General features: G+C 36.3%; 1 protein-coding gene across 6 annotated transcripts in view; it reads right to left on the bottom strand.

The window, feature by feature from the left end:
- PLEKHH2 (pleckstrin homology, MyTH4 and FERM domain containing H2) overlaps positions 1-25,121 on the bottom strand; it is an 87,387-nt gene that overhangs the window by 29,988 nt on the left and 32,278 nt on the right. For all 6 annotated transcript variants that reach the window (XR_004326290.1, XR_004326291.1, XR_004326293.1 and 3 more), the window contains 11 exons: positions 24,945-25,020; positions 23,507-23,601; positions 22,757-22,901; positions 20,384-20,520; positions 20,166-20,276; positions 19,911-19,997; positions 18,422-18,580; positions 10,948-11,028; positions 6,872-7,051; positions 3,558-3,666; positions 2,499-2,611 (listed from right to left, as the gene is read on the bottom strand). Coding sequence is in view for 2 of the 6 variants with exons in the window: in XM_032497419.1 (XP_032353310.1) it covers positions 2,499-2,611; positions 3,558-3,666; positions 6,872-7,051; positions 10,948-11,028; positions 18,422-18,580; positions 19,911-19,997; positions 20,166-20,276; positions 20,384-20,520; positions 22,757-22,901; positions 23,507-23,601; positions 24,945-25,020 (1,293 nt within the window). In the remaining 4 variants the exon portion in view is untranslated. The remainder of the gene's footprint in view (positions 1-2,498; positions 2,612-3,557; positions 3,667-6,871; positions 7,052-10,947; positions 11,029-18,421; positions 18,581-19,910; positions 19,998-20,165; positions 20,277-20,383; positions 20,521-22,756; positions 22,902-23,506; positions 23,602-24,944; positions 25,021-25,121) is intronic.

Here is a 25,121-nt window from a genome sequence, read left to right as displayed (position 1 = left end):
GGGTTCAATCCCCACTACTTCCTCCAGGAATAAATAAATACTAAATAAACCTAATTACCTCCCCCCACCAAAGATGTTACTCCACTATCTTATGACTTACATACTTTTCAATGAGAAGTCGGGTGTTATTCTTATCTATATTCTCTGTGTTATGTTATTCCCCTCAAACTCTCCCCACTGTACACACCCAGGCTGCTTTTAAGATTTTCTCTTTATAATTCGTCTAAAGCAATTGATTATGATGTGCCTTAGAGTAGTTTTCTTTATATTTCTTCTTTTTGAGCTTGAGTTTCTTAGATTTGAGAATTTAGGGTTTACATTAAATCTGGAAAAATTTAAGCCATTACTTCCTTAAACATGTTTCTGTTGCTCTACCCCCTTTTGTGGAACTCCAATTCCACATATATTAGGCGGCTTGAAAATGTCCCACAGCTCACTGTACTTTATTCAATTTTTTTCAGTTTTAAAAAAAACTCTGTTTCATTTTGGATAATTTTCTTGCCATGTCTTTAAGTTCACTAGTCTTTCCTATTGCATCATCTTATTGGTTGTTAATCTCATCAATAGTATTTTTCAATTTAGCCACTACATTATTTCATCTCTAAAAGTTCAATCTGGATCTTTTAAATATCTTCCATTACTCTTCTTAAAATGCTTATGATTTCCTTTACCTTCTTGAACATATGAAGTGTGGTAGCTAATCTCCAAGATGGCCCCCAATGATCTCCACCTCTTGATACCTCAGACCCTGAGGTAATTTCCTTCCATATTGTACTGGAGTTAGTCTGTGTGACCCGTAGACTATGGCAGAAATGATGACATGCCATTTCTGAGGTTATGTTATTAAAAATCAAAGTGGTTTCCATCTTGGGTACTCTACTTGATGCCCAGTGCACTAGGAGGTCCTTTCATTCTGGATGAACACAAGCTATTTTCAGCTCTGCGTAACCTCCAGGAATTTTTTCCCCTTCTTTTCTGGTAGTTCTTTCCTTAGCCTCCAGTAATTTCCTTGTACACATATGCTTATCAGTTCTCAGCTGAAAAGTCAAAAGGAATCCTCTACAGATCTGTGGAATACTTTCCCTTTCTCTTCAGCTTTCTCCTCTCAATCTTGTGAATTCTAACCATCTTGACCACCTCAAATTCTGAACTCTGTTTTGGCAACTCAGGAAGACTGCCAGGCACTATTTGGGTGTCCCTCCCTGCACGGTAATCTTGAAACTCTCTCTAAGACATTAAGCTGCAGCAATCATAAGGCTTACTTCATTTGTTTTTCTGAGGATCACTGTCCTGCACTGCCCATTGTTCAATGTCTGAGAACCATTGTTAGGGTAAATCTAGTTCCTGTTGCTTCATCATGGCCAACTAGAGGTAAGTTTGTTGTGAGAAGCATTATTGAGTAGGGAGTTAGAGGGCAATGTGACCAAAGACAAGCAAAAAGAGAGACAGTTGGCCCTGAGGAATGAAGACCACAGATTTATACTGGCTGCAGTCCATATGGCTATTTGATACTCTCTAGCAGTATGCATGTGATTAATATGGAAGCAGACAAGACAGCAGCATCTCGGTTGGGGATTGGCAGAAGAATTCATGGAATTCTGTGTCCCAAGGAAATATGAGTATTAATGAAAGTAATCCAGACTGTGTAAAGAAGGAAGAAAAGCCAAGAGGCAGTTATCATGGTCTCTCTTGATCTCAAAGAAAATAAATGGCTCAAAAGAAAAGTCTTAGTGAGAATGAGTAATAGAAGAGTAAGAAAATAAGAGAGCTCGTGGGCTAAGACATTATGTTTAAAGAAAGATACATTAGAATTTAAGGTTTTAGAAGTGGTGTACTTAGGAGGAATGTTGAGGTCAGGGTGTGGACACGGAGAATGGGAAGGTGAAGCAGAGTAAAGAGGCAAAGCTTACCGACACTGAGAAGGTCAGGAATCTTAAGGCCATGGCATTGGTGAGTGAAGTGATAATAAAATCGTTTAGGATAATGGCAAGATTTGAGGTAGAGAGAAACAATGTGGGTTGGTAGCCAAAATCCTTAATGAAATTTGAGAAGTTATCAGAAGGTGACTGATGACAGAGATGCTGGGGGCAGGGGATAAACAGTGACATAGTTGAATGGCCAGTTTCAAGTGATCAGGGATTTCTAATAGAGGTTGAGTAATAAGAATTTGAGAGTAGCACTGAAGAAGAAGAGTGTTGACCCCTCTCCCAACACTGAGGTACATGTGATGTCAGAAGTCTCTCCATTTGAGAGGTTGAAGAGGAAATGATTCTTCTGACATAAAGTGTTTCACATGATCCAAACCATATAGTTTATTTCAGTATATCTCAAATCCTCATTCAGAAAGTATATTAAATTCACCTAATTTTATTTCAGTAGATTTTCTTCATCATCATCATCATCATATTTTGAATTTTCTTGGAAAGAATGAAACCTTATAACCCAAATTTTTTCCAATTAAAATGTTTAACAGCATATAACTCCATATAAAATTTTACCTTAAATAATTTAATAGCTTCTGTCTGTAGAGCTTCTGAAGGTAGTGTTGTCAAAGGGGAAATGATTCCTTCTTTGCTGTGACACAAAGTAGGGTGTCTCCATATCTGAGAGGCTAAACATAGAATAAAATATGAGCAGGAAACAGAAAGAATCACTTACTTTGGCCTCCCATTAAATTAGCCCTTTAGAAATTAGCTCATTCAGACCTGGCTCACAACTGTAAGTCATAAAGGTCATGAAAAACCTTTGGCAACACTATTTTCTTTCAGTTCTCAGGCCATTGGGATTCTCATGTTTCTATTTTGGATACATTAAATCTAGAGAGTTTGGTACTAATATTCCAGGCTGAAACAAGTCTACCAGAACACTATCATATTGCTTAAATGTGCTAAAGATTGGTGACCTAGGTAGAGAGATGACTATACATAAGGGGGGAACCAGGGGAAGATACAGAGAGGAGAAGCCAGAGGAGGAGGAGGAGGCAGAAATATAAAGTGGAACTTGAAGTCACTCCCCAAATTAACATTTATTAAATTCTTATGCTGGATATGCAAATAAAATGTGACCTGTATTATTAAGTAAAGCAGAGATCAGAATCCAGACTCACTTTAGGGAAACAGCCAAAAAAAAATATTCAATGCAAAGCAACAAATGCTACAAAAGGGTTAAATGGTAAAGTGCATTGGGATATTATTTTAGGATTTATTTAAGCACCTTTTATGAGCCAGATGCTGAGCTAGGATGGGCTGGCTTGGGGAGCTCCTAAGGTAGGTAGGATTTTATCAGGTTGGTGAGGAATGTGAAGGAAGAGGGGTGTTCTAGGCAGAGAGAGTAGTGTGAGCAAAGGCAGAGAAGTGTGACAAGATGTGGTTTAATGGAGGAATGGTGTTCCCAGGGTTGAAGAACTGCAGTGAGAATCCTGGTCCATGACAAGCAAAGCCAATGAAAAGATGGGTACAATGCAGGGAACCAGGAACTCACAAAGTGAAAACTCTATTAGGCTAAAGGAATTGGGGCTCATTTCATAAACCATAAAGCCTTATATATTATAAACTTACAAGGCTCTCCTTCTATATTTAGCAATTTGCAAACAAGTTGTTCAAATTCAGATCCAACATTTACATTGTTACTTCCAGCCGCAACAGTCAGGTGATAAAGCCAAGTGTCCTTCAAAATCAGAACATATTAATAGAGGTGTTAACCAAGATATAGTTTTTGATGACTTAAGGAAAAACATAACTTGTATAAACAGTAGAAAACTTTGACACTGAAAAAAAACTCTTGATTTTTAAATAATAATTAAAAGCCATTTAGAAAAAAGAGTTCTGAGGCAGGCTCACTTGAAGTGTACTCATAGTATATTTTCCCATTGTTCACATTTATATTATTTTCTGTAATTGTTTCTTAGAAAAGCATAAGAAAAGACAATTAAGGAAAGTATTATGATAGTAAGAGACTAGAGTAAATACAACCTGTTAATATTCTTTTAAGAAATATAATAAATTCTATTAAATTTAAAATCCGACTCCCAGTACATACAAATGACACATATAAAGTACTCAGGAAATCTAGAAAAAATAAAGAAGAAAGTAATATCCCATAGCAACATACCTCAACACAAGAAAGGCCATATTAGAAAAGCCCACACCTCTAAGATCTGGAACAAGGCAAGGATGCTCACTCACTCTTGCCACTTCTATTCACCACACCACCGGAAGTCCTAGCCAGAGCAATAGAGCAAGAGAAAGAAAAAAAGGCAACCAAACTGTAAAGGAAGAAGTGAAATCATTTCTGTTTGCCGGTAACACAATCGTATTTGTAGAAAACCATGAAGATTCCATAAAAACACAGTTAGAACTAATAAATTCAGCAAAGCGGCAGGATGCAAAATCAATACACTAACAAGAAATTATCTGAAAAGGAAATTAAGAAAATAATCCCAAAACAATAGCCAGAAAAAAAAAATTAAAATTCTTAGGAACAGCTTAACCAAGCAAAGACCTGTACACCAAAAACAACAAAACACTGATGAAAGAAATTAAAGCAGACACAAATAAATAGAAAGACATCCAGCATTCATGGATTGCAAGAATGAATATTGTTAAAATGTCCATACTACTCAAAGCAACTCACAGGGTTTCAATGCAATCCCTACCAAAACCCCAATTTTTTAAAAAACATAAATAGAAAAAAAAATCCTAAAATTCATGAGGAACAATAAAAGCCCCCAAATAACCAAAGCAATTTTGAGCAAGAAGAACAAAGCTGGAGGGATCATACTTCCTTGACTCAAAATATATCACAAAGCTACAGTAATCAAAATAGTATGGTACCAGCATAAAAATAGACATTAGGCCCATCAATGGGCCTAATGAATGTCCCATTAGGCCAATGGAACAGAATAGAGAGCCCAGAAATAAACCCATACATATATGGTCAACTGAGTCTTTGACAAGGGTGCCCAGAATACACAACAGGTAAAGGAAAGTCTCTTCAATTAATGGTGTTGGGAAAATTGGATATCTACACGCAAAAGAATGAAACTGGACCCTGATCTCACTCCATATACAAAAATCAACTCAAAATAGAATACAGATTTAAACATCAGACCTGAAACTATAAAACTCTTAGAAGAAAACATTGAGAAAAAGCTTCTGGACATTGGTCTTGGCAATGATTTCTTAGATATGACACTAATAACAAGGTGACAAAAGCAAAAATAGACAAGTGAAATTACATCAAACTAAAAAGCTTCTGCACAGCAAAAAACCCCATCAACAAAATGAAAAGGCAAACGGCTGAGTGGGAAAAAATATTTGCAAATCATATTTCTAAATAAGCACTCTACCACTGAGCTATACCCACCTCCCACAAGAAATCATATTTCTGATAAGAGGTTAATATCCAAAACATATAAAGAACTCATACAACTCAACAGCAAAAAAGATGAACAATCCAATTAAAATATGGGCAGAGGATCTGAATAGACATTTTCTCAAAGAAGACATACAAATGGCCAAGTACATGAAGGGGAGCTCAACATCACTAATCATCAGGGAAATACAACTCAAAACCATAAAGAGTTACTTCACACCCATTAGAATGGCTATTCTCAAAAACAAAACAAAACAAAAAAACCAAGAAATAACAAATGTTGGTGAGAATGTGGAGAAAAGGGAAAACTTGCACACTGATGACGAGAATGTAAACTGGTGCAGCCACTGGGGAGAACAGTATGGAGGTTCTTCAAAAAATTAAAAATAGAACTACTATATGATCCAGCATTTCCACTTCTGGGTGTTTATCTTCAGGAAGCTTTGTAATATAAATTTATATAAAACATTAACTCAAAAAGGTAATATGTACCCCCATGCTCATCACAGCATTATTTACAATAGCCAAGACATGGAAACAACCTAGTGTCCATCGATGGATGAATGGATACAGAAAATGTGGTGTATACACACAATGGAATATTATTCAGCCTTTAAGGAGGAAATCCTGCCATTTGCAACAACATGGATGAATCAGGAAGACGAATATTCTGCTAAGTAAAATAAGCCAGACACAGAGAGACAAATACCACATAATACCACTTATATGATAGACCTAAAAAAGTCAAACTCATAGAAGCAGAGACTGAAATGGTGGTTGCCAGGGGCTGGAGGGAGGCAGAAACAGGAGGTATTAATCAAAGAGTACATGGTTTTGGTTAAACAAGATGAATAAGAGTTTGAGAGGAAACTTTTCTGATGGATAGGTTTATGGCATAGATGGTGGTGACAGTTTCATGAGTGCATAATTCTTTTTAAAACATTAAATTCTATACATTATTTATAGCTTTTGTATGTAACAAATAAAGAAAGAAAAGAACCTATTTTTCTTCTCCCCAAATATAAAATATACTGGCATTTTTTTCTATTAAAATATGTATGTACATTATATTTTCACATAGTGAAAATTGAGATTAGGTTATAAAAGATAAATTATAATTTCTGAATTTTACCAACATTGTATAAACACTTCCTTATTGCTAGAAATTCTTTATAAAAAAGAGATACAAGGCTGCAGGGTATTTTATTATATGGACATATATTTATTTAATCAATTTCATACCAATGAACAGTTAGCTGGTTACTAATTTCACACTGATAAAAAATACTATGAAATCCAGCATCTGTTAAGTAAAAAAGGGTGTCTGTTATATTTTGTGTTTGAAATATATCAGAAATAAAATTATTTCTAAAAGAATACTATGTCCAACAAATTTATATGTACATCTTTGATTGTACTTACGATCATTTGAAAATTATTTCCAATACTTTAATAATAGTCTAAATCATTCCAAGTCAAGCAACTAGTCCTCACAGACCTTTTCATGCTTGGATCCGATTAGGAGATATGTTGGCCCTTGGTCTTTGGGGTGGATCACAATAGTGTAATGTGTGGATAACAGACTTCGCCCACTGGCTTCATAATCTTCATCTGAATCACAGGATCTGTCAACCTCTTCAACTTTAGCCTCCCAGAGTTTGATCTGACCTAAAGGAAACTAAAGTAAATATTGGTAATTGTAAGGAAGGCACTTTCTAAATCTCTTCCTACTAAAATTTTTCATCATCCTTTTCATTCCTACCTTTATAAAGCATTCTTTTCAAAATGAATGCCTAGAGGTAACTGGATTATCCATATTGTTACAAAAGTAGTGGCCAAAACCAACATGCCAATAGTAATATAAAGAACAATTTGAATACCAGGCATTTAACTTTTGTGGAAAAAGCAAGAAGCTACTTCTCTATAACGGCTTGAATTATTCACTTGGACTAAAGTGACCCATTACCTAGTCAAACAAGTAGGTTATTCAGTCACAATAGTCACTTGGCTTTTTTTCCCCATAGAATTGATCTGATTAAGCTATTGGATCAAAAGGGCAATTGTAGATATAGTCTCAATACTATTCATAGAAAAAGTAACAAGGTTAACAGCTGATGTGAAGAAGTTTGATTAACTATCACTCTGAACCTCAAAAAATGAGGTTTTGAGGCTACTTATACATACATAATATATCACAAAAAAAATGCCATGATTTCTTCTATCTTAATTTAAGGATAAGAAAAACATCCTAAAATGACTTACATTAAATTTTACCTACTCTTTTACTGACAAAAACAATCATTTGCTGTGTTCAATATTTAGCTTGTTTTAAAACTTTTGCTTTAATTAAGTACGTTTATTCAAGGAACGTATATAGTCTGCTTTAGATTTACAGCTTCTAAAATATTTGGTCAGGGTTGCAATTGCAGTCTAAAAAAGTTCATTCTAACTCCAAAGACATTTACCATCTTACATTTTCATGCTCAGGCCCAGGGTTCAGTGCTTGGACTTTTTTCCCATCTACACTCACTCCCCTGGGTGATCTCATCCAAGCTCATGACTTTAGTACCAGGATGTATTAGCCTCTCCCAGATGGATAACTAACGACTCACACTACCTCTACTTAGATGTCTAACAGTGTCTCAAACATCACTTGCTAAGTCCTCCCCGCCTGCTCTCCAGTCTTCCCCATCTCAGTTGTTGCCAACTGTATCTTTCCAGCTGTTCAGGCCAAAAATCTTGGCATCGTCAAACCTTCACCCTTTTCTTTCTTTCATATCCCATACCTTCCATACCCTTTCAGTCAACAAGTCCTGTCACCAAAACATTCAAAATGTATCCAGAATCTGGTCTCCTCTCACACCTCCACTGCTACCACAAAACGACAATCATCTTTTACCTGGATTACTATTAACAGCCTCCTAACCAGTCTCCTCCTAATTCTCTCAGACGGTAGCTAGCGTGTTCCCGTTAGACAAGGTTAGATCATGTCACTGTTCTGCTTGAAAACCTCCCATGGCTTCTCATCTTATTTGGAGTAAAAGCCAAAGTCCTTCCTTTGATAAGACCCCATGCGATTTGGTCCCCGTTACTTCTCTGATCTCACATCCTGTTACTCTGTCCCTAACGGACTTCAGTCCAGTCACACTTACCTTCTCATTTTTCCTTAAACACACCAGATTTGCTCCTGCCGGGGCCTTTGCACCTGCTGTCCCCTTGGCCTGGAATGTTCTTGCCTCTTTTACTTCCTTCAGAACCCAATTAAATGTCAGTTTCTAAGTGACGTCTTACCTAGGTATCTTATCTAAAATGCAATAATATCTACCTAATAGCTGATCAACAGTAAAAAATTAATTCACTTAATTAAATGTGTTGTCTTTTATAAGAAACATTGCTTTTCCCCATCAAATTAATAACAATTATTTTCTGAGTAGTTACTATGTGCAAAGCACTATTCTGGGTACTGAATGAAGAATGTTTAGTTCTGAAGGAAAAATGAGAAATTAACTTAACCACACGTTCAGAAAAAGACAAGTAGTAAAACAAAAGCTAAATAACAAGGCAGAAAAGTCACAGTAATAAATAAAAAGCAAGCTTTAAAAATGGGATAAAGAAAATTAATTCCACTATAATATATGACAATACCATCCCAATTGTGTGCTTCAGGCATGTCCAATCATATGAAAATCAAGGTTCCATCTGCTCCAATAATTAAAGATGATTATTCCTTTCACCAAAGGACTCACCATGGCTCCATAAACAGTGAATAGATGTGGTGCCTTTAAATATTTTCACTGAATTTTTAAAAAGACACTTTGTCTTTTTAAAGACAAATGGTTTCTGAAACATCTATTGCACAAAATGAAGTAGGCTTACACCCCTTCCATGCATTCTCAATAGTTTTCCAGTAATTATAGTCAATTTCTGCTCATCTATCTACATTCTTATAACTAGTTCCTTCTGTGACCAATGCTATGCATCTTCATTAAATAATAAAAATTATTATTATTATTATTATTATTGGTGAGATTAAAATTCTATTCTCTTAGCAAATTTTAAATTATTTTTCTATTTATAAAATATATGTTTATTATAGAAACTTGATAAATACAGAAAGGTATAAAAAAAAGGGAGGAAAAAAAAATCATCCACAATTCTCCCACCGCAGATAATTTTGGTACAATTCTTTCTGATCTTTCTGCTGGTGTATTGTTACATAGCTGCACTGGACTGAGAATTATAAACTCAGCATCTCAACCTCCCTCTTCTAAAGTCTACCCGTAATTGCAGAAATGAAGTTGGGAACTATATTTGTCAGAATCCCCTTCCCTATATGGTCCCAAGATAAAGCTCACCTGTGAGAGAATTTGCATGTAACATGGAAGGTAAGGGTGAATGAAGAGTCACTATTCTCCCAAGACACTTGCAGTCAGGTGCCTGGGCTGATGTGAGCATCACAGAGGCATCCCAGTAAACTGCCGAGGACCAGCTGCCTCTGCGCTTTGCGCTCAGACTGTCAGTGCTGAATTCTCGAATCTTCAGTGGCGGCTTCTTCTCTGACCTCTGTTCCCTCAACTTTTCTAAAAGTTATGTATGTTCTTAATTCTACATTAAAACAGTTATACCCGGAATAAACGGAGTGGCTTCTGTTTCCCCGACTGATAACTGAGTTAGGGTTATACTAAACATACAATTTTATGTTGCACTTATTTTCTTGTATCATTTTATGAGCATATTCCCACATTACTTCAGAGATACCATTCTTAATGGCTGTGCTGTGCTAAGTCTCATTCCATGAGCAATACTGAGAATAACGGCATGCATTTTAAATACAGCTAGTCAGAACTGAGAGCTCAGGCTGTGAAAATAGAACACGGAAATACTAACTGACCCACACGGTCGCGGGACCAAGAAGTTTAGTCTCATTAACACAGTCATCAGTCATAGGCTGCTATTCTGTGGAGGTGGCATTTTACTTTATGCAAGTACTCTTGACCCACGTTGGTTCAATTCTTATCGCTTCAGTAATCCAAAAATGACATGGAGTGTTCATATTGATAGTCAGGCATACACTGCACCTTTGGAAGATATCCATCTTTTTGCTTTGAAAAGTGAGATAACTCAAGTTCTTTGGGGGAAGAGACTAGTTAAAATGAACAAATGGGATATAAATAGGTAGATGGATGCATAGATAAGTGGTGTCTAGGGATTCAAGGGCCTGGGACAGGACTGGATCCTTTTCCCTCCCTAGTTCTTTCCTAGCCTGCTGTTCCCTTTCATTCAACCTGATCTAGTCTGTTAGAAATAGGATAAATTGATGGTTGACAGAGGGGTAGAGGAAGAATTCTCCTCTAGGTCTCAGAAGCACTCATTAAGAGTTGCTAAGGCTTATTAAGAATTAAGACACTTAACAGGTCTATGATTACCTTAGTAGTACATTGTATGCAAAATTTCAAGCTTACCAAAAATTCTAAAGTTTGATCTAGCAACAGAACAATGAACAGGAAAACTTGAAGCCGTAACAAACAAACAAACAAAAGTCCTCTAATTTACATATTAAAAATACATACATACCTTATCTTCTTGACTACGAAAATAATATAATGTTTTTCCTATAAGTGTACACCAGACTCTCTTGGAATAGCCATGTTTCACCTGAAATCATATTTCAAAGAATTACAAACGTAGCTCAGAACTCTGACACCTTGAAGTATGGTTTATACACTCAGTTCGAAGCTGTTCAGCTATCCAGTTTGCTCAAGGTATAAGTGATATTCCAACTAGATTGCCCAAATGCTGTTTAAAATTTACCTGTTATAGTAGTAGCATGTTTGTGTGTTGCTTTGGTGCTCACCATTCAACATCTAACAGAAGTTTACTATATGTCAAGTACTATGCCTAGGACTGAGGATTCAGAGATGCCATTTTCACAAGTACGTATATTTCATAGTTTCCATATTACTAATAATCCAATAATATTCCATATCCATTCCATAGATTTCCAATAACCCTATGGCTCTCTAGGTTAACATCCAAATGTTAGAAACAAAAGAATGAAACCTGAGAATTTCAGTGATTTCCAAAATGTAAAAGGTTCACTTGTTCAAAATATTTGATGCCTTCTCCAGAAGTAACCATACACTGAACATACACATTTTATGCCTTCTCCAGAAGGATTCACACAAAATAATAAAATCATTTTAAAAGCTATTATTATATATTGAGTACTTCCTATAGGTCAGGAACTATGTTAAATGACTGGGATGGAATTTGAATCTAGCTCTTGACTCTGAATAGTCAGAGACTGGTCTAGGTACTGGCGATATGGATATGAATGAGACACAGTCTCCTTCCTCAAGGAGCTCATTGCCTTGTGAGGAAGACAGATAAGTAACACAGCAGTGTGCTATGTATCTTCATCAAGAACACAGAGTTTAACACATGTACATGTATTTTGTGTCTGTGTGTGTAAAAACATTTTACCAAAATTTGTATTGAATACTGAAGGTTTTGCATCATTTGGTGGCTTTATGAAGACCTTCACTGTGAGTTCCTCCCTATCCCAGTCCTGCCCAGGTACAGGCACTGCAGATCTTTGCCAGACAGTCCCAGCTTCACGCCCAAGCCTAGAAAAACCCCCAAAACCTGATTCCCACCAGTGGGTAAGATTTATAACAGGCTCTGGTGCCCCAGACCCAGAATGTGGTGTGCCTGGTTGAGCTTGCCCTATTAGCCTACTACCCCGGCAGCATGCCAATGTCCACCTTGAGGCTTGACCCTCTCCTGCAGTAGTCAGAGTGGGCTTCAGTCTGGGTAGCACTGCCACTTGGAAACCAAGACACTGGCCAGTACAAATAAAGTGCAACATTCTGCTGTCCTGCTTGCCCATGGTGATAAATACGAAAGGGAAAAATAAAGCAGGAAAGGAGAAGGAAGCACTTGGAGACGGGGTGACATGTTTTACAATTTAAAATAAGGGCCATTTGCAGCAACATGGGTGGACCTAGAGATGATCATACTAAGTGAAGTAAGTCAGACAGAGAAAGACAAATACCATATGACATCACTTATGTGTGGAATCTTAAAAAACAACACAGATGGATTTATTTACAAAACAGAAACAGACTCACAGACATAGAAAACAAACTTATGATTACCAAAGGGAAGGGGGGAGGTAGAGATAAATAAGGAGCTTGGGATTAGCAGATACAAACTACTATATAAAGCATAGATAAATAACAAGGTCCTACTGTTATAGTACAGGGAACTATAGTCAATAGGTTGTAATAACCTATAATGGAAAAGAATATGAAAAAGAACACACATATGTATAACTGAATCACTATGTTGTACATCAGAAACTAACACAACATTGTAAATCAACTACACTTCAATAAAAATAATAAATTAAAATAAAATAAAATAAATTAAAATAAAATAAAATAAAATAAAAAGGTGGTCAGGAAGGCCACTGACACTGAGTCAGGCCCTGGAGGAGGTAGATGAGCTATGCAATCACCTAAGAAGAGAAAACCACTCCAGACAAGAGAAGCAGCCAGCGCTGGCCCTGAGATGGTGTGGGCCCCTGTGTCTGAGACTGAGTGAGCAATGGGAGACGTCACTGGGGAGGGGCAGCGTGTGTGGTGGGAAGCACACATATCTGCAGGGCCCTTGTAATGACATCACTTATGTGGACTGTTCTGACAGTACCATATTGAGAAGAGTATCAACTATTGCCACTGTAGATTTTACAGTTGGTAAGTCACGATAGTAGAGAAGGCTTGGATTCTGAGGTCAAAAGGATCAAGGCTTAAATTGCAGTTCTATCACGTACTGTATGGATGTTCTCAGGCAACTGACTTAACCTCCCAATTTCTGCTGTTACCATGGGACTATTGAACACCTCACTGGGGCTGTCGCCATGACCAAAGGAGAAAATGTAAATAAAGGATAACAGCTGTTACTCAACGACAGCTTCTTCCTCACTATGCACAGGGAGAAGTGAAACACATGTTTCATTTAAACCCACAAAGGCAGCCAGCCTTTGGGCTTTCAAAGCTATGGTTTAAACAAACAAATAACTCTGCCATCTAACAGTTTGACGGATTTAGAATGTCGCTTGAGGAAAAAGAAAAAAATGTTTCATTTGGCAAGATATGTTTCAGTTTAATTAAATTTAGAAACATATATTTACAGACAAATAGCCTGGAAGTTTTAAATAGTTTGTATTATGCAGGCTTTTTTTGTTGCTGTTTTAAACAAACTCCAGAAAGGAGTCTCACCAAAACTGGAGCATAAAGCATCTGGCTATATAGAATATACTTCTGAAATGACTTATCTTTAAATAGAACAATGTGTGCCTTTGAGGAACTACAAATTGACGAAGACCTTTGCCAACTCACTGTAAAAGCTGTGTTTTAAAAACACAGTCTATCATTTTATGTAAATCTAATTGGATTAAGATTTCTTCCAACTCTGACTTATTCTGAAAAAATCATAGTAAAGCAAATTACACTAGAAGAATCCTTGGGAAGATTTAAAGACAGTCTCAGACCTCAAGGCTTTGGTGAACTAAGTAATTGAAAGAATAATTTTTTTACCTTGCATCTATAACAAAGGTAATTTCTGATAGAAAACAAACTGTGGTTACCAGCAGGGAAAGGTAGGGAGGGATAGGTTAGGAGTTTGGGATTAATAACTATACATTATTATATATAAAATAGATAAACAACAAGGACCTACTGTATAGCACAGGAAACTATGTTCAATTTCTTGTAATAAGCTGTAATGGAAAAGAATCTGAAAAAAATGTGTATGTATAGCTGAATTGCTTTGCTATACACATGAAAGTAACACTGTAAATTGACTACACTTCAATAAAAAAATAAGAATTAAGAAAAAAGGTCTGAAACTTTGATGACAAACCATATATCATACCCTGATTAGTCGTTGTCACTGCACAAAACATAAGTTCCCATGGTCTTCTCTCCTCTCCTATATTTTCATGCCTGTAACCTTCTCCACCACAAACCCTGCCACCTGCCTCGTTGATTTCAGCATCTAGGTGAAACTCTCATGATAATAATAGCGAGTATGTCTGGAGTGTTTATGATGATGGGGCACTGTTCTAAAGCACTTTACATGCTTAAATAATTCCATTTAATCTTCCCAACATCCTGTGAGGTTGGCACTATTATTATTCTCACTTTACAGATAAGGACACTAACGCACAGAGCCTTTAAGTAAACTATCCAAGGTCACACAAGTGTCAGAGCCAGGATGTGAGCCCATGCAGTCTGGCTCCTAAATTCTTGCCCTCACCTCCTTGCTACACCACCTCTCTCCAATCTTAACTCACAGTTAGTTCCTCACTCTCTTCATTTTCAAAAACCTTTGCTAACTATCCCTCCGTTTTTGCCATCCATCCCCTTGGCTACACCCTGGCCCTTTTTCCTTCATTGGGAACTGCTTCACTTCTAAAATTTACATTCTACTTTCTGAGCTCAACCTTCCCCGCAGCTCCCTTTCTCCTTGCCTGCTCTCCTATTCTCCTACCTCATTCAAAACTTTTAAGTCCTCGATCCTTCTGTTTTATTCCAGTTTATCATTTCCCTCCTGGCCTCTCTTCCTTCTCCATCAATCTTGGATCCAATGTTTGATCACAAAACAACTCTTGTGGCCTGTGATTATGTTGCATTCCTATGCTTTTAACAAATCCACTCAACAAAACTTCACCTCCATTTGCTTTTAAGTAATCCAGCGGAGAGTGTAGGAAGAAAGAGAAGGTAATGGGAGGTTTTAAGAAATAACATCAGCCATAGTTAATAATTGCTGAAACTGGGTAATGAATATATGAAGATTCTATTATTCCTTCCACTTTCACAGATGTTTGAAAATGCCCATAATAAAACACAACTGATTTAAAATCATCAACTTGGGGGGAGGGTATAGCTCAGTGGTAGAGTGCCTGGTCAGCATGCACGGGGTCCTGGGTTCAATCTCCAGTACCTCCATTTAAAAAATAAGTAAATCAATAAACCTAATTACCTTCCCCCTTCAAAAAATAAATAAAATAAAAATAAAGTAAATACATCTTAAAATTAAATCATCATCTTGATATGTATAAAGCAAGTAAAATGTTATTGTGGAATTTAGGTGGTGGGAATATGGGTGTTCACTGCAAAATATTCTTCTGACTTCTCTGCATATTTGAGAATTTACATAATAAGATGTTAGAAAAAAATGATGATCCTCACATCCCTACAATGTAAATTCTCTGCTCTTATTTCTGGGCATCTTAGAGAAAAAGAATCAAGATGAACTCAGATCACTGAAGACAAGTGGGTCCTCAATAACAATGCTCGATCATTCTGTCTGTCCTTGGGTATATTCTACTTCAGTTATTATTCTCAGTCCTTATCTTTGCTCTCATAAAATTGTGGAATAGAGCCATCTTCATCAAGAAAACTGGGGACATCTGAATGCTCTTACTCATTGCCCCACAAACTTAAATACCATCCTTCCTCACCTTTCTGCAAGTCTAGCCCCTGCACTGTACCTTCCCACCATGCCTGCTCAATAGATTTTTTTTTAAATAAGTGAACTTTTATATAGAAAATATTCTGCCTAAGCATTAAAATAAAAGTTGCAAGAGTGACTAGCCAGAATCAAATTAGTGAAGTTCTTAATATCTACCTACATATTTCTGTACTTAATAATAACAGTGTGACAGCTTTAAAAAGGCTCCTTCCCTCCAAAGTATTTCAGTATCTGCAGTATCTCGGATTCTAACCGGCATGTGAGCTTGAAACAGTCACTCAGGAGTTTTTCTCTTCTAAGACTTTAAGGGTGAAAATATGGGGGTGGACAAGCCTTCACACATGGCAGGAAGGAAACCTAATAAGCATCCTGTCTGCAAACCCTAATGGTTTAGACATCTGATAATCACATGAACTTATATTCATTCAAAATGCAACAGTGAAATGGGAAGCAGGGAACCACAGAAATGTAATAGGAGCAGAAATTGAGAAGCCATGACGATACATCAAAAACAAGCAAACAAACAAAAACACTAATTATGAAAGAAGTAACAAACCTTTAGCCATGAGATTATATTAAAGTCTAAGGTTTGATATACATAGTCCTTGAAACAAGAAGACAACTAGTTATTATGTATTAGAATAAGAATGCGATTTAAAGTGGCACTGTGTTTGCTGGAAAATATAAATTAGCACAATATCCATCAGTGGGTAAATTCTCTAACCCATCAGTAACTGAAAAGACATTTTCATGGTAATGTAATATTTTGGAAAAAAAAAATAGTGCATCTCTTTGTTGAATGTATTGGTGAATTTTTTCCTCTTACTTTTAGAATAGCTGGTCAGCCTTAGGAAATATTACTGAAGAGCACCCAACTAAATCCCCACATTAATATTAAGTATAAATTACATGGTGGCATAGCCCATCTACAGTTAAACTTTTCACCTCTTACATAAACAAAGCACACAAGTGATGAGTGCTTATGTAGAGATTATTTTTATATAATATTTTGTAAGTATTTTATGGTGTTGTTCTAAAAGTGACCAACTGAACTTTTTAAAATTTAAAAATAATATTCATCTTAGCATAAATCAATACTTACTCATGCTAAAAAAGTTAGAAAATAGAACTAAGAAAAAATGAAGTAAAACCACATAGAGATATCTAATATATCTGAGTATATTTCTTAGTCATTTTTCTACAAATACGTTTACCAAAAATGGGATAACAATATAATACTGTACTTATTCTATCACCTAACAATACATCATATTTCTAAAACATTAAATATTCTTCTACAACATTTAAAATGCATAGTAAAAAGCATTATCTGATTATTTAAATGTTTACTTAAACTATCCCCTAGTCTATATCTAAGTTGATTCCCGTTTTTCTTACAAACTATGATATGCAAGTAATCTTTCTGCAGTAATGGAAATGTTCTATATCTTGATAGGATGACAGTAAATACCTGTCAAAACTGAACAAACGCTACACTCACGATCTGCATTTCAACATATGTTAATTATATCTAATTTTTTTAACTAAGAAAAAAATAAACCATGCTGTGATGGAAATACTTAAATCTTTTGCAAATTAAGATAATTTCCTAAGCATAAATTTCTTAGATTGAGATTGGTGGATCACAGGATACGTATATATGTTTTTAAGACATTTAACATTCATTCATTGATTTGTTCATTCAAAAATACTTACTGAGTAAACACTTAGGCCAAGACATTGCCAAATTGTCTTCAAAAGTAATACTCTCACTAGAAAGTTTCTTAATTTGTGTCAATACTGCCTTTCATATTTTTTTTTCCCTTCCCCTCCCGCCCCTCACCCACAGTGGGGAGATAATTAGGTTGTTTGTTTGTTTGATTGATTGATTGATTTTTCTTTTTTAAAGGAGGTGCTGGGGATTGAACCCAGGACCTCGTGTATGCTAAGCATATGCTCTACCACTGAGCTATACCCTCCCCCTCTGCATTTCATACTTTTAAAAAAAGTTTTCCCTCGACCAGATTTTTAAAAATATCTATTACTTCAATTACTTCAAATTTCCCTTTTTAAGAAAATGATTAGTGATAGTAAAACGTTTTCCCATGTGCTTATTGATCATGTATTTCTCCTTATCTCTACTAGCTCTGCCTCTCTCCCACTGTGTCCTTTGTTCCTCCCCATCCCCCAACCCCCACTGGTATTTAGCCTTTACTCACTGATTAGAAAATGCTTATTTTTCATGGTTCAAATACCTTTTAAAAGCTTCTCATCTGTCTTTTTAAAATTCTGCTTAGAGAATTTCTGATAGTAAGAACATTTACATTTTTTTATACAGTAATCAATTTTGTCATTTTTCATCCTTATGTTATCTCTGGTATCATACTTAAAACACTCTTACTAAGATCATATGAATAGTCAATATACATATTCTCTGCTGCCCACTTTTCATGATCAGTGGGGCTAATTCTGCCCAGGCACATTGCTAGTAGGTATGTAAAGTTCCCACCTTGGTGAGCAATCCCTTTACTGTTGGTTTCCCCTCAGGCTGCAGGAAAAGTGGGTTGGCAGCTTGTACTCGAAGAACATTCTGCAACACTTTAATCCATTCCTCCAATATATTGGGAGAATCTGCAGTCAGATAGTATGTGTGTTTTTCAGTGGTCAACTAGAATGGGATGAGAAAGAGAGAGGAAAGGAATTGAAGATTTTAGAATTAATAGCATTTCCTTGTCCATTCTTCAAACATCACTATCTAACAAGGAATCAAACATGCTAAACTTTGAATCCTAGGTTCTAAATAAATGATTTCATAAATCATTTAGCATATTTTAACCCTTTTGTGAGAATGACAACTTTTTGTTGAAATAATTTTCTTCCACTTCTGTTTACTTTAAAACTGTTCACAGTATTAAGCTTTTGGGTCATGATTTTTTATCTTGTTTATTCATGATATTTTTATTTTCTCCCTTAAATGTGCTACAGGCTCCTAGTTGTGGAACTAAGCAGAATGATTGCAGACTGTAGTAAAAGAACACATTTTAAGCAAATAAAGAGCCGCTCTCGGTTATGGAAATGAGAAAATCAATTATAATAAGTAAAATAAGAAGACATTTATAGAAGAAGAGAATCTTAGAAGATGTGATTAGATACTACAAACTCCCAACTTCTCAGGCTCAAATAAGCCTCATTTCAAAAATTTCAAATATTTCAGAAGCTTATAAACGATTTTTATCTGCCATGCTCCAAGACAAAGCTTTCCCTGAGTCTTCTTTCTCCATTTTTGGGTAGTTCTCTGATATTACCCACTGGAAGCACTGTTAATGTATCTTTCTAGTAAGTGTTGCATTCCACCCTCCAAAGGAGCAATAAGAAAATAATGATTATTGAAGGCATTTCAGAACTAAAGGCTCTCAAATTTAAATCACATATACGAAACTATCTCAACAGCCTGTTTTTTTTTTTAATTTAACAAAGGTTTCTGGCAAGACTGGCATTACGTGTGGGTGAAATGGACACCAGCTACCCCTATGGTGTGACTTGGTGGGACCTAGAACAGCCCTTCTGCTCACCAATATCTTTCCCACTTAGGTGCTACAGCATCTGAAGTTCACAGAACTGCCATTTTCTGGCTCTGTATTAAAATGCAAACATTCCTGAACTTAGTAGTACATTAAATTATGATTATCTTACTGGGAATTCATTTATCAAATAACCCTCTGCTAAAACAACTTGACAGTTTGAGAACTGAGAATGACTGGGAGGGTTAGTATGGAGAGAGGACAGTCTAAAGGATAAAGGGCAAAGAAAGTGTAATGGGGAGTTAACATAAACTTAGCTTATATTCTAATTTTAACTTGGGGTTTCACACATTTCTGAGGCATCAAACTGACCTCAAAATGGAGTAAAAATAAACCAAAACACTGAATCATCCAATCTCCACTCTATTGCATAATTGAGAACTGAATTTTGCATGATACAAAAAAAAAAAAAAGTACCTGAACTGTTTGTTTGTTATCTCCTCTTAAAATACTGCAGGACGCACTAAGTTCAATATGGCCCTGGGGCTTTCTAATTACATCACTCTGTATGAAAGGAAGAAAATCAAATGCAAATTGATTACCTATAACAGTCATAATAAGAAATGTTTTGTCCAATTAATTGTGTTACACTGAAGAAAATCGAAAATCAATCAGCAATTTGATTTACAGTTTGATGAATTCAGTTCTAAATAACAAATACTTTCCACTTACCGGAGATTTGTAGTAAAGTAATTCACCACCTTTAAGAACAAACCATCTCCGCTTCCAAGTCTTGACTTTACTGCTCATTTTTAATAAATAGCCAGATTTTTCCAGTGGTTCCTAATTAAAGAGATATTTTAAAACATATTTAAGTGTCCATTTGGAGGCTCAAGGCTAACAGATTCATCAATGTTAAAAAAAAAAAAAAAACCTGATTCAGTGTTTACATTTTTCCCATTATCACTGGAAGACGAGCAAGTTTTAGGGAGCTTCTGCTCTGGCTGCGAGTACTCTGTGTCTGTGCAGTAAGCATCTGGGGGAATAGCATAATCACTTTCAGAAGCCACAGAAGAGAGAGACACACCTAGATGAATAAAGAAATAAACCAAGTCAGTATTTAATAATTGGGTGGTCCAAATGCCAGCTGTCAGTTCTCTAAGGAATACAGCTATTCCTAAATCATAAACCTTCCTAGACTAGATTTATTCCATGCCTTTGGCCAGGAAGAACCACTAAAGTGGAAAACAGAACTAAAGGGTAAGGATCTTACCATGCAAATCCCCAAGGAAGTCAAAGGAACATGAATAATATTTGATATGATTATAAGCACAGCTATTTTTACATATATAAAGTGTATGTAATAGCCTAATGAAGTTTCTTTTATTAAGGATTAAAATATGCATATTTACATATTGGCATATAGGCAAACAAATATTGAATCTTAATTTACCAAGATTTATACAATCACACCTTAAATCACTTAATTTTTATAATTAGTTTTAAAGTAACATCACATTAAAAAAACACACACACAATTTTAGTAGTATTTTTCATGTAAGTCCAATGTTACTGGTTTATAGATTTTTTTAATCTTTCATAAAAAAAGCAATTAAGACTAAAAGATATAAACAGACCATTTCACTTTCTAGCAGCTCTAATATAAAATTCAAGGGAACATTTTTCACAATAATTCACTTGCCATTTTAGAAAACCACTTGCGAGTTGCAAGCCACATTTGGAGAGACACTACAACTGGAGATTTTGAATATATTAAATAAAATCAAGGACTTAGGCCACTATTCATTATAGTATCTGGCAATTTTTTAAAGAGTGTTTATTAACATTTAAGGGACCCCTTAGGACAATGTCACTGTATCATTCCTCTTATTTATTTGACTAAGACAAGTAACGGCTGTGATAATAGTAGTATCTTTAGTTTTTAAAGAGTAACAGAAATTTAGGTTGACAAAGGACCTTAGAGATCTTCCTGGTTCAAGCCCTCACTCTCTAAGGAGACTAAGGTCCACAGAATAAAAGGTTTGTCCAAAGCCAAACCACTAGGCAGAAGCGATGCTGGAGTGCAAATCTCAGGCTCCCAGCCCCGGGGCCAGAGCACTAGGCACTAACCTCAGTGCTAGGGATGGAGTAGAGAACAAAACAAAAAAACTTCTGCCCTCATGGAACACAGATTCTAGTCGAGGAGACAGGCAAAAAAACAGACAGTAAGAGCTGTGAAAAAATAAAAGAGCGCAGATTAAAGGGAGCAGAGGGGCTAGCAGCTGGAGAAGGGGAAAGGGCTGCGTTTGAATGGTGCCGTCGGGGTGGGTCTCACTAAGAAGGCAGTGTCTGAGCACAGCACTGAAGGAGGCTGGGGAACCAGCCAGTAAGACATGTGGGGGAAGAACACCGGGGAGAGCAAGCAATCAGGATAAAGAGCCTGAAATAAAAGCACGCATGGCATGTTCTAGGAACAGCAAGAGGGTCTGGGTGGCCAGAGCTCAGTAAGAGGAAAAAGGAGGAAATGAAGTCAAAGACATCAAAGGATCACATAGTATCTTATCATCATTATAAGGCGTCCTTGCAGTGTTTTAAAGAGCAAAAGTGTGATATAATCTCATTCAGGCTGTCAAAGGGGCAAGCTATTAGCAAAGAGACCAATGACAGCCCCAAATATTAACCCTATGAGAGCTGAACAGCTCCAGTGGAAGCTGAGGGGTTTGGGAGTACTTAGGGGTTCCATGGAACACAGTCTGAAAACCAATATACTGTGCTGCATCAAAGACTTTTGTAAAATACAGATGTCATTCACTGTGATTAGCGCTCTCTATAACCTGTACATATGCGAAAAATTTCTTCCAAATCCATTAAAAATTGTAGACATGCCCAAAGTAAACTTTTGTTACTTTCCATCTTACTATGAGATTAACTACCACATTTTTAGGTGTAGTCTCTGCCATTTAGCAGTGTAGAAATTTAGCTGGAATAAGTCTATCCCATAAACTATCCAAAAAATCACGCAGTAACTATAAAAGAAAAACCTCATTTTGGCCAAGTACCTTAGTTCATTCCTATAATGAAATGAACTCTCTTTTACAGACAAAATAAGGTTTAAAAAAAAAAAGACAGTCTTGTCCGTAATCATACAGAGAATTAAGAAAAGAATTAGAACTAAAATACACGTCTTAGTCCTTGGTGAATTCTCTTTTTACTATGATTGAAAGCCAGGAATTTGATTTTTTTTTAAGTCCTATTACAGAGATAAAATTCCCATTAAATATTCTGATTGGGAGTCGTCTTGTATGCCTGAGACTTTCCCTTACCTCGTTTCATGGCCCTGGGGCTGCCTGGCCCACTCCGACCGCGGGAGTCTGACTCCGAAGTCCGGGAGCTGGATCTGGAACTATCTTCCTCCTCGGACCCAGAGGAGTCATCCAGGAATGGGCTGCTGCTTATCTGGGTCGCCTTCTAAGGAAAAGAAAAACAATCTCCCTGTGTCCACCTCCAAGGTCACTTCTTTTTTTAGATAGAAGGATGTTTTATCAGAAGAAGTTATGGAATACGATTTTGAAAAGGAATACAAGAATATATTTTGCCATTATCAAAGTCATGTTGTTAAATCCCAAATTCTGATCAAAAAAGACATTTGTCAATTATAAAAGATTCCTAAGAATGTAAGGCTGTTAATACCTGGCGATACTCATTTTAATTAGGTACTTCACACAAGGGAGGAGAGCCCTGGCCGTGACGCAAAGATCTTTCTATATTAGGAGTTTTTGGTACCTCATTAATACTGTCCCCTTTAAACAAGGAACAGCTATGGAGGGGTGGAGGCTCACATGTAGCATAACAAAACAGGAGCCCATCAGACCTCTAATACTGTGATAAGAATATCTTCTCCAGATGTTTCCATTTCGTCTCTTTTTATATTTTATGTTAGTGTGAACTACTAAAACTCTCTATAAAGGGAGAGTCCATGTAAAAGTCAAGAATGGAATCTGGAGCTTGAATAAACAGTTTTCTTGATCTATCATGAAGAGAACCAGATGTTAACGGTAACAATAATGAGTTACCCCCTTCAAGGTTGTGTATACTGGCGTTGTCATGTTCTTATATATCAGAGATGTATACAGTCCTGATGTGGTACAGGAAAGCATTGCAACAGAATCTGAAACAGAAAACAAAATAAGTTTTTTTAAAAAGACTTCTAACTAGCACCTAGGTCTATTTCTTATGAATGTGAATTAGCAAAATTTCCAATGAAAGAGAAATTGGATTAACACACGTGATATTCATTATAGAGTCTAAGAATCATGGCATTTAGAGTTTTAATTATATACTCTTACATGGTTCATTATTTCCTCAAGTGTGCTGGTTCCCCAACTAGACTGTAAGCTCTTTGAGAGCAAGGGTCTTAGCTTTTAATTCTTCAGCATCTCCATCCAGCTCAGGCTGGGCAGAAATGAGTACAAACACCTGCTGACTCACTCAGCAAGCAGTACCCTATGAAGCTACTCTCTGATTATTCATAACCCTGTTACGGACATGGTGTTAAAACATCGCCACTTTTAAACCTGTCTCAGGTGAACCTCATGTTGAAAGGTGAGAATAGATTTCCTGAATGGCAAGAACTGAAGAGAGCTGAAAAGGACGGGAACACAGTGGTTACCTCTAAGATATGGATTAGCAGCAGGATAGGGAGGGGCCTGGTAGAAGGAACCCCAGAAATTTTTCTCTTTTTATTCCAGACAGTTTTCTGTTGTTTAGTTTTATTTTTCATAAGGGACATGTGTTATTTCTATAATAATTTTTATAGCATTGTGCAAAGATTCCTACGATTTTTATAGGAATGTGCTTTAAACTCCGGGAAAAGAAGACACAGACTGGTATCTTTACCACTTAAACAGCTGAAACTCCACCGTTTCTTAGCTTTAGGCTCTTTTAGGTAAAAACATGAGGCACTCGCTGCATGAGAGAGTTGAACATATGTATGTGTCCCTATACTGAGTAACAAGAATTTCAATTTTAAAATACAAATCAGCAACCTTAAAAAGCATTTTCTAAAGTTTGCAAAGCTGTGTTTATTCCAATGACTTTAGACATTCAGGAAGTTCTTGGCTAGTGAAATGGCAAAACAAAATCACTTATTTCTTTCTAACTTTTTTTATTGCAGTAAAAAACACATAAGATAAAATTTACCATCTTAAACAGTTATAAGTGCACAGTTCAGTGCTAAATGCATTCACATAGCTGCGATTCAGATCTCCAGAACTTTTTTATCTTGCAAATCTGAAACTCTATACCACTTAAGCAACTACTCGGCTTCCCCTTGCTCCCCCCCACTCCCTGCCCCTAATAATCACAACTCTACTTTCTGTTTCTAAGAATTTGACTACTTTAGATACCTCATCTAATCTGGACTCATACAGTGTTCGTCCTTTGTGACTGCTTATTTCACTTAGCATAATGTCCTCAAAGTTTATCCATGTTGTAGCATGCAAAATCACTTACTTTTATGGACATTCTCCAAATTGAAGGCCTCAGACATTCGAATGCCTGATTTGGCTACAGCATAAATTCTGCTTTCCTAACGTAAAAGAGAGATTTAAGCTGGATAGTTGAAGCAAAGAAATGATTACTTTCAGTGCACATGTTTTTCATTTGTTCTTCATTTAATATTCACCCGAG

Source organism: Camelus ferus, chromosome 15, assembly GCF_009834535.1.
Source record: "Camelus ferus isolate YT-003-E chromosome 15, BCGSAC_Cfer_1.0, whole genome shotgun sequence".
Taxonomy (NCBI): domain Eukaryota; kingdom Metazoa; phylum Chordata; class Mammalia; order Artiodactyla; family Camelidae; genus Camelus; species Camelus ferus.
The sequence above is the reverse complement of the archived record's forward strand: the minus strand, read 5'-3'. Positions and strand labels throughout refer to the sequence as shown.